The sequence below is a fragment of the Podarcis filfolensis genome (genome assembly GCF_964270895.1).
Source record: "Podarcis filfolensis genome assembly, chromosome: Z".
Lineage (NCBI taxonomy): Eukaryota > Metazoa > Chordata > Lepidosauria > Squamata > Lacertidae > Podarcis > Podarcis filfolensis.
In genome coordinates, this window is record NC_139617.1 from 37,682,552 (window position 1) to 37,695,474 (window position 12,923).

Sequence of the window (12,923 nt, forward strand, 5' to 3'; positions counted from 1 at the left end):
CCAGGGCTCCTCTGGATGACAATATCTTTTTGATCAGGTCAATGAGGACCGATTGCTTTTTAAAATCCTCCCATATATACAGAAATCCTTGTGCACCTTTTGGACTGTATCTGTAGGTTTTCCCCTCTGTGTCAAATAACTGGGATCAAATAAGTGTTTACTTTTTATAATACATAGAAGATGGATCTCCTTCGGGAGGTTGTGGACTCTCCTTCCTTGGAGGTTTCTAAGCAGAGGTTGGATGGCCATCTGTCATGGATGCTTTAGCTGAGTTTCCTATATTGCAGGCGGTTGCACTAGAAAGATGATTCTTGGGGTCCCTCCTAGCTCCATGATTCTATGTTTTTCTTGTTCAACAATATTGCATCATGTTCCTATCATTTTATGCAATTGTATTTTGTATAAATTATAAAAATTATAAATGAAACATGTTCTGTTTACAAACAAAACATTTAAATAGCTACCTTTCTACTGGGAGGGTGGGAGGGGGATGGGCATAGCCAGGATTTTTGTTGGGGGGGGCAGAACCTCAGATTTGTATTGATTTGTGTTGATTTTTACTTACTTGGGGGGCAGCTGCCCCTTGCCCCCCTGGCTACACCCATGGGGGGAGCCACAGGAAGGAAACAAAGTTGGGAGGGGGCCATGGTTGGAAAAAAGTTGGGAAACACTGCTGTAGAGGAAAGTGAAGGACAGATGGGACTCATCAACCTGGGAAGATAGCCCATCAAGGAGAAGGAAGACTCTGATCCTAAACCTCCATTGCCTTGTGGGATATCTTCAGAAGAAGACAAGGCTAAGTGGAGACCCTAAAGTGATTGGATGGTGTTTGTACACCTCCTTCCAGCAACTCATGCAGCCAAGCTGGTGCCAAGCACATTGCTCTGCTTTCCTTTTGACTATACAAGCAAGGTCGAGGGGGCATTCTTGTTCGTCTGGGCAGCCCAGGACTTCTCTCTCTACACATTGCCCAGGCTTGTGCTCCAGAGAGGTCACTTCGATGCTGCTAACGTAGCAAAAACAACGCAAGAGGCAGCAGGTACTGTGATTCTCCAGTAGTTTGGTTTCACCCCCAGGGTGTACACTCCATTGTCTCTCGAGACAGACGGATGCCAACAACAACTGCCTCCACCGGTAGAGGGAGAACATTGCTGTCAAGGCTAGTAGTCATCGTGGCTTGCCCACTGTCTGAGGCAGTATGCCTCTGAATACTAGTTTCTGGAAAGAACAAGCTGAGGGAGTTGTTGTTGCATCCAGGTTTCCTGCTTGTGGGTATCCCATTGGGGCATCTGGTTGGCCACTGTGAGAACAGGATGCTGAACTAGATGGGCCGTCTTTGGCCTGATCCATCAGCTACTACTTAAGGTGGGCATCATAAGTGCAGAAGAAGCTGCCTTGTAACAGAGCAGACCATCTTCACTTTGGCCAGTATTGCCTGCTCTGACTGGGTGCTCTTCAGGGTCTTAAGCAGGTAAAAGCTCTTTCCTCTTCTTTTTGCTGGAGAAGGGAGGGACTGAATCTGGGATCTTCTGCATGCTAAGCATGTGCTCTGTCACCGAGCTCTGAGTGCTCCCTGGGGACGCTTCCCCATATTATGTGTGTGAGAGATAATGTTTGTGCACCTAGGTGCTTGCCTCTTTCTCCCCAGACATCTGACAAAATGTATCCTTGTGGGGTGTGTGTTGTTTTCTTCACTCTTCCTTCCTTCCACACCCACCCTAGGGTGGCCTTCTGTCATGTCAGGCAAATGCACAGTGTGAGACGATCAGACCAAGCTTTGCACTCTTCCCACCCCGCTTCCCCCTGGCATCCTTGATGAGATGTTTTATTTCCTGCTTAATTACTCAGAAGCAATTGACCCTCTTCTCCTGAATAACGTATGTTCCCCTTTGTATGCTTGTTAGCTGGCCTGATTATAGCAGCCATCAAGTATATGTGTGTGTGTGTGTGTGTGCGTGTGTGTGTGTGTGGACCACTTATAAATGCCATCTCCAACTCCTTGAAAGATTCCATCAACTGTATCTCTGAAAAATTTTACATATCACTTGCCAGTGTACTGGAAGAAGCAAAGATCACCAGTATCGAAGCAATGATTCTTCAACATCAACTTTGTTATGTTGTTCGGATGCCTGATTATAGTCTTCCAAAGCAACTTCTCTATTCCAAACTTGAAAATGGAAAGCGTAATGCTGGTGATCAACAAGAGAGGTTTAAAGACTCTCTCAAGGCAAATCTTAAAAAAATGTTGTATAAACACAGACAACAGAGAAACACTGGCCTGCGAGTGCTCCATTCAGAGAACGGCCTTTACCAAAGGTGTCATGGTCTTTGAAGATGCTCGAACTCAGGACCAAAGGGAGAAACGTGCTAAGAGGAAGGCACATTTGGCAAACCCTCACCATGATCAACCGCTGCCCGGAAACCTATGTCCCCACTGTGGAAGGATGTGTGGATCCAGAACTGGCCTCCACAGTCACTTACTGTTAAGACCGTGTTCTTGGAAGACAATCTTACTCGGCTACAAGTGATTGCCAAAGAAGAAATGTAGGGATCAGTCTTCATGGCAAAAAATGTTGACAGTGTTATGTTCCTATGCTGTGTGTTGAGTTTAAAACCAATAAAGAAATTGCAAAATATCGGATTACTATGCAATATTTGTTCAGAGTAGATCCGCTGAAATGAATTGATCCAAGATAGCCATGCCTATTAATTTCAGTGGCTCTGCTGTTGAGTAGGATGATCACTAGGTCCAAACCCATGCTTTCAAGCTGATGTAGGGTCTGTCCTTTATTAAAAGGTGCAAAGAGAGCACTGAGAAGAACACAGAGAAATGATATATGATGTGCTTAGCATGGATTTTATATGACAGATGTTAGTGATTAGGGTTATATATCCAGTGTAAGAGAATGGCAAATAGGCCAGGTGAAAAGTGCTGAATCTGCCAAGTTTAACAAGCTATATTCGCATTCAATAAAAGAGTACAGTAATTCATTTTCAGTAAATCAGCATTATTGTATTGCTTATTTGGACAATATTACTCATGTAACTGAAAAGTGTGTGTACGTTGTGTATGTGTGTGCCGTAGACCCTGAGTTTGTGGAAGAGGGCAGGGTGAGGGGCTGGCAAGGGCAGGACAGAGAAGAGCAGTGGCCAGTGGATGACTCTGGGAAGGATCTAGTAGACTTGGAAGGTCTCTCCCCAGGCTGGGATAGCCCAAGAAAGAGGATCCTAGGTAAGGTCTTAGTATGTGGGGGGAATTTCCCTTGCTTCATCCCATCTCTCCACCAGTCCTCTACAGTGTGAGGCATGGGCTTCATCTCTGGAGTTGCCAGAGGCTGGTTTGGGCTCATCGTCTTTGTCTGTTGCCCCACCAGCTCTACCTCTGGAGTTAGCAGAAACCATGTCTAGTCCCACCCTTCATGTGTGTTGATGCGTTTTACTCTTCCTGTCCCGTCCAGCTCTGAGGAGGCAGTAATGCCTCCCCTCTGTCACCCAGGTCATGGGACTGCCAGCACAGGCATGGAACAGATGGGTCTGGTTCCTTCTTCTTGGAAAAGTGCGAGGCTGCTTGCTCAGTCTAAGACTCAGAACTGCTGGCTCCGCTAAGTTGTGCCCCTCCCCTTTCCCTCATAACAGGGTTTCAGGGAGCATGCCATTGTTGGATCAAAGTCTTTCCTTGTGCCTTTGAACAGCGTTTCACCCATGTATCGCACCAGCCTGAGCATTAAGCATTTGAGTAGAAACCACACTCTGAGTTCAAGTTCTTCATTGGGGTTAAGCCAGGACAGTCCATGTGTGGTATTGTCACTGCTGGATTTGGAGACAGAGGAAGGAGAGATTGAAAGCTTAGGAATGATGCAAGACAAGGTGCACAGCAGCAAAGACTGAGCTGTGAAGCATAGGTGCAAAATCTCATTTTGGCTGTAAGCCCAGTAGATACATTAGTTGAACCGCTCAATACATTTTTGGGATATGTCGCTAATAACACCAGCCTGCATCACGGTAGCTGTTGCAAAGATGACTTGCAGTGACATACATGGAGCACTTTGTATGCTGTCAATAAACGGGAGTGGCCATCACTGAGTGTTGGAGCAAATGCTTTGCATGCCAGAGGTTCCAGGTTCAATCCCCAGCGTCTCCAGGTGGGACCATGGAAAGAACCCCCTGGGTGAGACCCTGGGCAGCTGACAGTCAATGTAGAAAACACTGAGCTAGATGGACCAATGTTCTGACTTGAGATAAGGCAGCTTCTTAGATCCCTATTTAAACCAGCTCTTTATTCAGAACCATGAGGACTAGATTCTTACTTTATCTTTAGGCAGGGGACCACAGCTAAGTTCTTTGCATGGCAGAGTCTCAGGTTCAATTGCCAGTTCTGTCACCCAGTTAAGTTGAGAAAGATCCTCCCCTTTCCCCTGTGGTTTGTGTGTGACTGGCAGTGGCTCTCCAGTGTCTGAGAAGGCAATTCTGGACTAGAGGGATCCATTCTGACTAAGGCTAGTATGTTCAAATGCAGTTGTGTAATGATGATGGGGGGTGGGACTGGTCTCACAGCTGGTTTCCCTGGGATGGGTTCATGTTAAAACTGGTATTGTGAATGATTCAGCAAACATTTCAATTGCAGCCCAAATTAACAGAAAACGACACACTTTGTGGTGTGTGTGTTTAAGTAGTTGGGCAGTTCATTGCTTAGACTGGCATAGAATTGTACAAGGTGGTGTCAGAGGCCCAAAAAGCACCATACATTTAAAGCACTGTGGTGCCACTTTAAATAATCATGGCTTCCCCCAATGAATCCTGGGAACTGTAGTTTGCAAAGGGTGCTGAGACTTGGTAGGAGAGCCCCTATCCCCCTCACAGAGCTACAATTCCCAGGGTCCCCTGGGAAGAGGGATTGGTTGTTAAATTACTCTGGGAATTGTGACTTAATACTGAATACAGCTCCATGTATTTGGGGGTTCATTTTTCTTTCTTTTGACGTAAATTGATTATCTCAGTTAGTGGTGGGTTTATTTTTTTAAGACAACAGTACATTGCAACCTGAGATTTTATTTCTGAAACAGTGGGGAGCTATCCTCTCCCTTTCCTCAAATATACACAAAGTTCCCTCTTCCGTATGCTTGATCTGAGATGGCCTTGACCACCTCTCTCTTTCTCACCTTCAGAAAGAACTGTACGAGAGGGTGTTTCAGAAGCTTCCGGACAGACATTCAGACTTCTCCCGGCTGGCCCGTGTCCTGACAGGGAATGCGGTCGCTTTAGTGCTTGGAGGAGGCGGAGCTCGGTAAGACTGGCCAAATCAGTTTGAGATCCCTCTGGGGCTGGGCTACTGGGAGGCTGCCAGATCCATTGGGCCATTTTGCTTAATGGAGGGTGCCTCTCTGGGCCCTCCAGATAACTCACTGGCTGCAGCAACTGGCTGGATCCCACCCCCCCATTTGGTTCCACCTTTTTAACTACCAGGTATCCTGGCTCGAATTTATTGACATAATTCATACATTTTAATTTAATTTACTATTTACAAACAATGCTTCCATAGAAAACATAACAAGGCAGTGTACATTCCAGGGGGTTGGACTAGATAGCTGTTGAGGGTCCTTTCAGCTCTACAATTCTATGATTCTACAACATTGAATACACAGTGCCGCAATAATAAAGCCTGTAAAAGCATCACTATCATATCATTAAAGCTTGTCGATTTGAAAAAAAAGGAAAGTTCCCAAGGTCTGTTGGAACAGTACAGTTCTTTAAAAGATGTTGAATGGAAAGCAGAGGTGTCTTCCACCATACTTCTTAGGGCAATGAGTTCTGCAGTGCAGAGCCTGCCACACTGAAGACTCTATCCCTGGGAACCACAAAAAGTACCCATCAGAAGTTCTCTGTGATTGAGGTGCCGTATAAGGAATCAGATAGCCCTTTAAAGTGCCTTGGGGCCAGGTTTTTCAGGGCAGTGTGGTGTTGTGGTTAGTCTGTGGACTAGGGCTTGGAAGACCAGGGTTCAAATTGCCACTCAGCCATGAAACTCACTGGGTAACCTCGGGTCAGTCACAGTCTCTCAGCCTAAGCTACCTCACAAGCTGCTTGTGAGGATAAAAGGAGGAGGAAGGGAACCATGTCTGCCACCATGAGCTCCTTGGAGGAAAAGGTGGGATATCAGTGTTACAATTAAATAAAATAGCCCTTTGAAGATTAACACTTCAACCTTGAACCTAGCAAATCCCTCCCAACACATCTTTATGACAGCTGATCCTAAACAATGCCTCTGTGTGCAAGCGGAGAGTTCTGTACTGGTGTGCAGGTTATTTTTGGAGAAGTCTCTTCTGGCACTGAGACATGCAAGGGCAATTCTGGGCTCCTGCGACTCCAGGAACTGCATGCCTTCCTTTTGTTCTCTGCACACCCCATTCGCCTCCCCATGTCTTTCAGCAACTATGCCGTGTGTGGAGGTGATGTTTGCCCCTGTTATATCCTTGGTGGACCATTCAGGATCATTTGGGGCTGCTGGCTCTGGGTTGTAAATGTCATTCCCTTTTGTCCTTGGGGGAGGAGGTTGCGGCACTTGCAGAAGTGGTGTGGGGGGTGTTTGCTGATGCATCCCGCCTTAAATTGAAATGAACCTTGGAATTTTCTTGTCTCCTCTCCTTTCACATGGGTAATTAGTCCCCTGACACCTAGCTGCAAGTCCCTCACTGATTGTTCCAGGGTTTGGGAGAAATGCCATAAGTAAAAAATCGCCCACACATTTGTTCCAGCCCAGATGTGTATTTATACCTCCCCTCCTTTTGTTAAATGTTCTAAATATCCCACTTTTCCTTCCCTTCTGGCTTCAAGCTGATGGGAGCGGGAGAGAGAGGGAGACAGCGTTTGTAGCTTTGTGAAATTGGGGGTGAGTGTGGCCCTGAAATCAACCCGGGAGAACATCAGAATCTCAAAAAGACCTGGAAGGCCTTCTTCCCATATCTTGTTGACCATATTTCCTAGCACTCTCCACAAACTGTTTTAAGTCTCTCTCTCCCGCCTTATTTGTCTTTGGAATACCCCTGTGTGATAGCTCACCTGCTCTCAGGGTTACTTCTATCCTTCTGCTGTTTCCTTCCCTCTGATGTTCTCTGAGGTACACAGGAAGCTGTGTTAAGCTGAATTAGGACCCCTGGTCCATCTAGTTCAGTGGTTTACACAGACCGGCAGCAGCTCTCCAGGGTTTGAGACTCAGGTCTCTTCCAGCCTTCCCTGGAGATGCCACTGGGGATTGAACCTGGGATTTTCCGAGCATATGCTCCACCACTGATATGCAGCCCTTCTCGAGTTGTGTTTAATATACAGCAAGTCTGCAACATGTGGCTGTTACGTTCCAGGGATCGCATCTATAGCCAAAATCACATATAGATTTATATATTGTTTAATGGCAGGTCTTTTCCCGTGGACACCCACCTGCTATTTGTTTGTTTCTTTTCCAGATGCGTAAAGCTGAATGCACACAAGTTAAATGCATGTAACTTGCAGGCTTACTGTACTACTTCACTCTCTTTAATAAATACATATATATTCCTTTGTTTCTCCTCTGTTTTCTGTATTCCCCTCCTCTATGCCATAGTAGAACAGGATTTACTGCTGGTGTGCTAGCAGTGTTTTAATGGATTTACTGACTGGAAATGGTTAATAGAAGTATTTAAATAAATAACTAATTTAGAAAGCGGCCAAGTGCTGCTTCTGCATCTTCAACTGAAATAAAGACATGTAACTGTGTTTCTTCCCATTCCCACCATCACCACCTTGTAGCCCTTGCCTCTCTTCCCCACCCTTTCCTCTGTTATAGCTCAGATTATGCACTTCTTAGGGAAGGAAGCATTATTTCTTTCTGTGCTTAGGTTAAGGGACGCGGGTGGCGCTGTGGTCTAAACCACTGAGCCTCTTAGGCTTGCTGATCAAAAGGTTGGCAGTTCGAATCCCCGCAATGGGGTGAGCTCCCATTGTTCGGTCCCAGCTCCTGCCAACCTAGCAGTTTGAAAGCACGTCAAAGTGCAAGTAGATAAATAGGTACCACTCCAGCGGGAAGGTAAATGGTGTTTCCATGCGCTGCTCTGGTTCGCCAGAAGTGGCTTAGTCATGCTGGCCACATGACCCGGAAAAACGGTCTGCAGACGTCAGCTCCCTCGGCCAGTAAAGCAAGATGAGTGCCGCAACCCCATAGTCGTTCACGACTGGACTTAACTGTCAGGGGTCCTTTACCTTTACCTTTTTACTGCTTGTTAAAGCCTCATGTCTGCCAATGGGTGTATATGCATGCTGTCTCACTCATAACAATAAATTCTGAGGAACTTATTGAGACTTTATAATTGCTACCATATAAAGGTTTGCAAGGTGCTAGGTTGTGTACGCACCATACATTTTAAGCCCTACTCCCCAGGAACTAGTTTGTTAAGGGGGTTGGAAATTCTAAGCTCCGTGAGGGTTAAACTACATTTCCCAGGACTCTTTGAGGGAAACCATGTACTTTAAATGTATGGCCGGTCTGCAGCCCTTGCCCTGAAGAGGTTTCTGATTTGAAATTCATCACAGAGGAAGGGTAGAAAAATTGAGTCCATGTAAGCAGGAGGAAGAATAATTCAGGAGGCAGCTAATTCAATTGCACATTCTTGGGCTTAGTGACACTAGAGTTAACTTCAGCCCCCAGAAGGCAAATTAAACCTCCAGGCCTCTCTGCCTGACCCTTGGGACTCTTCCCAGGTCCCACATCCTTCTGGCCCTGCTTCCTATTCCATGTGTTTTTTGCCTGGCTGGGCTGTATCCTTGAGACTCGGATAATGCCTCTTATCTGAAGTGATGATTGACTGAGGTAGGGGAAGTGGGTTTAGGCAGCCCACTGTACAGAGGTAAATTCTGCATTCATTGCCCCACCTATTTTCTTGCTGGCTCTGCCCACCGCTGGCATGCTGCCCCCTGAAAGTTCCCCAGTCCCCAGACTGAAAATTTAAAGCACAGACTCTTGTGAAGCGGAACTGTACACCCAGCACCACATTCTGCTCTGCTTGGAGAATCATGCTCCACACACGGCCTCAGATGCAAGCACTAACCCCACCTCCCATATTATTATTTTTTGCATTTGGGGTGAGAGGGGGGCAAAAGCCATTAAAAGCCGTTCCTGGACCCTGAAAGGGAGGCTGCCTGTTTCTGACAGGCACTTGGCGTTCACAGTGAACTGTGGCGTTTTCCTTTTGTTTGGTTTCCTTTCTTGCTGAACCATAGCCAGCGGCACATAAGACAGGCAAAAGACAGCCTCTCCGTGGTGATGGGGGGGGGCGGCTGCTTTATGTTCCCGAAACAGGCAACTTTGCCAGGCATCTCAGGTAACAATTACCGTTGAGATACTTTCTTCTGTTCTTCCTTTCTTCTTCTTCCTTCCAGCCAGCCACTTCATGGTAATTACCTCTTTTTTCCCTTTTTGCAATTTGTCATGATAGAGAACAGAAGCAGTGCACTCTCTCTCGCTCTCTCTCGCTCTCCCCCCTCGCTTTCCCTGTCACAGTTCCCAACACATAACTGTGCTCAAATTGCAACGTTTCATGTCTGCTAAGCGAAAACAACTATCCAAGGGGGGAGCAAGCTGGATTTTGGTGTCTATCCAACGCTATTGTTTGTGAAGCTGTGAGGGTGTGCGGTGCAGAGGGGAGCACACCGACATGGCCAGGCTAGAGGTCAGCATGGGTCAGGCCAATCTTGCCAATAGGCCTGTTGGGACTACTCTAAAACAGGATGAGGAGGAATAGGGACATGTTCAGGGCTGGTCCTTCTATGAGGCAGCTGTCTTAGGTGGAAGGGCCATAGCTGGTAGTAGATCTGTGGCTTTGCATGGAGGAGGTCCCAGGCTCAATCCTAGGCTTCTCTAGGTAGGGCTAGGATAGACTACCTACCTGATTCACAGCTGCTGTCATTCAGTGTAGATAATACTGATCTAGATGGACCACAGAACTGACTTGGTGTAAGACAGTATCTTACTCCCTGTTTAATTGTGAGGATTAGAATCTTAAGAGGTACGGCTGTAGTAGCAGAGCATCTGCCTTGCATGCAGAAGGTCCCAAGTTTAACCCCAGCACCTGTTGTGTATCCATCTTGGGCCTTATTGCACAAGAGCTGGGCTAAACCTGGTGTGGTGTCTCTTTTTATCTTGGACCCAGGATGGCTCAAAGCTCACCACAGCTTAGCCTTGTTGTCCATCTTCAATGTCAAGACCTAGGGAGGATAAACTGAGCATATACAGAGTGTCCCCACTCCGCACCACTGAGTTAATTGCATCCTGGGCTGGGTTTTTTGTATGCCACTGGGGCAGAGAAGTAAAGCCTAGTAATCTTGTGCTGAGTGTGGATTTCAGCTTCTGAATGTTGAACTCAGCAAATTTGATTTTATCAAAATTTCGAAGTTCTGCTCAGAGGGCTTGTGTACCTGCCGAAATCTCACAAGCCAGAGAAGTTGCTGAATAAGGGTTCTAGTGTTCATGAGAGCAGGGCTGTTGCTTTCTTGCCCTCTTTTTTTGGTTAGCAGGATAAGTCAATGCAATATTTTTAATTTTTATAGATTGAGATTTTTTTATATACTATACACCTATGCACAACTCACAGTGTGGTTTTCAAACAAAAGAGAAGCAATACCAAAAAAACTATAGGAGGAAAAGAATCTTTAAAGTAAGAACACAACAATTTATATCAAATCACTAAAAAGCAAATGTCAGTATCAGCGGCAACTGATCCAGCTGTCCAATCCAGCCTCCTCTAGATTGAACCCAGTCAGTATGAGCTTAGCAGGTGGGGTTCCTGAACAGAGAATAGTTTTATGTAAATCTTCACCATCTTACACAACTTATATGTGTGAGTGTTTTGCATAATCATTTTGACGTCCTGGAGTAATGCTTTTTGTTGTGCTGAAATAGAATGTATTGGGTGTCAAATTTCTTTTTAAAAGTGGATTGACCACAGGCCTAACATTTGAAGTCCTCTCCAGCTAGAGGAGCTTTCTTTTGACAGCTGCCATTTTAGGTTTTCTCTACAGTTGACTGGTTCCTCTATTAATGTACATTTTATCTCTCCCCCTGCTACTCCTATCTTGCATTGCTCCAGAGGATGTTCCCAAGTGGGTGTCATCCGAGCGCTGAATGAAGCTGGCATCCCAGTTGACATGATTGGTGGCACCTCTATTGGCTCATTCATGGGTGCCCTATATGCTGAAGAGCGCAGCTACACCCAAATGAGGATCAAAGCCAGGCAGTGGGCAATGGTAAGTGTTTCTCATTGGCTGCATGAGACCCTAGAGAGTGTGTGTGTCCTGAGGTGTTTATGCTTGGTTTTGCTGAACCCCCAGGAGAGCAGTGAGGGAACTTTTTTCAGCCCAAGGGTTGCATTTCCTTCTCATAGCCTTCTGGGGGCCACATGCTTTTAGTGGGCAGGGCCAGAGGCAAAAGTAAGCAGACCAAGAAATTGACATGATCCCTATTGTACAGCAGGCCAGTGTCTACACATGCTCACACACGCCTCTGTGTTGATACATGAAATCAGTGCTCACTTTAGAACTGGCCTGTTACCTGAGGCACTTTGCTAGAAGCCAGGTTCCTCGATCTGTGTAGAAAGACAACCAGGGAAATATCCAAAGCAAAGTGGGCTCTTAAGCCTTTTGTTGTTAATTGGTCGCAGCAAAGACACAACCTCTCTAAAGGTAAAGAAAGGAGAAGCCCAGACAAAGTGTACTCTGCCTTTTAAAGGTTTACATTTCTTGTGAAATGACAAGAAATCCCACCTCACATATATCAGTGACACACAGGAAAACATCAAGGATACATCACCAATTGGGGGTGGGAGGCAGTTTACAGTAGGTAAGTCAGGTCAAAATTATAATGTGTCAATCAGGACAGTTATGGACTGCAGGTCTTACACTTTTCCAGAAAGAATTTACATGAGACATTGACTTTCAGAACAATTTCTGCAAGTTGCATTCAGAAGATATTGTGAACAATCAACAGGATCGGTACATCCTATTCCTCGGTCCGTCTAGGCCAGTGGTAGTGAACCTATGGCACTCGTGCCAGAGAGGGGACTCAGAGCCCTCTCTGTGGGTATGTGCGGTGTCACCCCAGCAGGGCCGTAGCTTCTGTGCTGGGGGGTGGGAGGAGAGGAGGGCTCGTGTGCAAGCATGAGTGGAGGCGGGGATCTCTCAGAAGTGGAGTGGAGGCTTCGCGCTGAGAGATCCCTGCCTCCACTCCTGCTTGCACGCAAGTAGGAGTGGGAGCGGGAGCGGGCAGCTCAGCTAAGGAGCACTTGGCTGCCTTCAGGTGGTGCAGGAGCTCTCAGTGCAGCTTTAGGGCTGCCTCCACCTTCCCCAACCCCAGCAACTATTCAACCTGGCTGCCTTCATAGGGTTGCAGGAGATCTGATGTGGAGGTGGGGGCTCCTTTAAACTTCTCCCTTGAGGGGAGTGCAGCCGCGCTCAACAGAAAGTGTGAGGGAGCCTGCACCTCCCCAACTGAGCAGCCTGATCCCACTCCTACTTGCCTGCAAGCAGTAGCAGGCTGGGGGGGTGGCGGCATCCATTGCCCCTCCAGCCCAGCCTTCTCACTCAGCGCCGGGGCCGCCAGAGCTGGAGGAGGGGGTGGTTGCTGTTGTGGCAGCGGTGGAGGGACCCAGCGCTGGAGGGCGGCAGGTGCCTGCTCACTTGCCACCCGGCTCACCTTCCCTCACTAGGAAAACGGAAGTGTGGCACTCAAAGCAGAAGTTATACTCAGAACAGAGCACGTTCAGTTTCTGAAAAATGTTCCAAAACCGGAACACTCATTTCTGGGTTTGAAGTGTTCAGGTTCCAAGTAGTTCGAGAACTAAGCTGTTCAAAAACTGAGGTACCACTGTATTTATTTTTCCCAATTTGAACTGTATTTATTTTTC

The 12,923-nt window shown here is 46.7% G+C and overlaps 1 protein-coding gene across 9 annotated transcripts in view; it reads left to right on the plus strand.

Annotated features, from left to right (window-relative positions):
* PNPLA7 (patatin like domain 7, lysophospholipase) overlaps positions 1 to 12,923 on the plus strand; it is a 114,982-nt gene that overhangs the window by 77,778 nt on the left and 24,281 nt on the right. For all 9 annotated transcript variants that reach the window (XM_083596937.1, XM_083596933.1, XM_083596934.1 and 6 more), the window contains 2 exons: positions 5,166 to 5,284; positions 11,112 to 11,268. In XM_083596937.1, the coding sequence (XP_083453063.1) occupies positions 5,166 to 5,284; positions 11,112 to 11,268 (276 nt within the window). The remainder of the gene's footprint in view (positions 1 to 5,165; positions 5,285 to 11,111; positions 11,269 to 12,923) is intronic.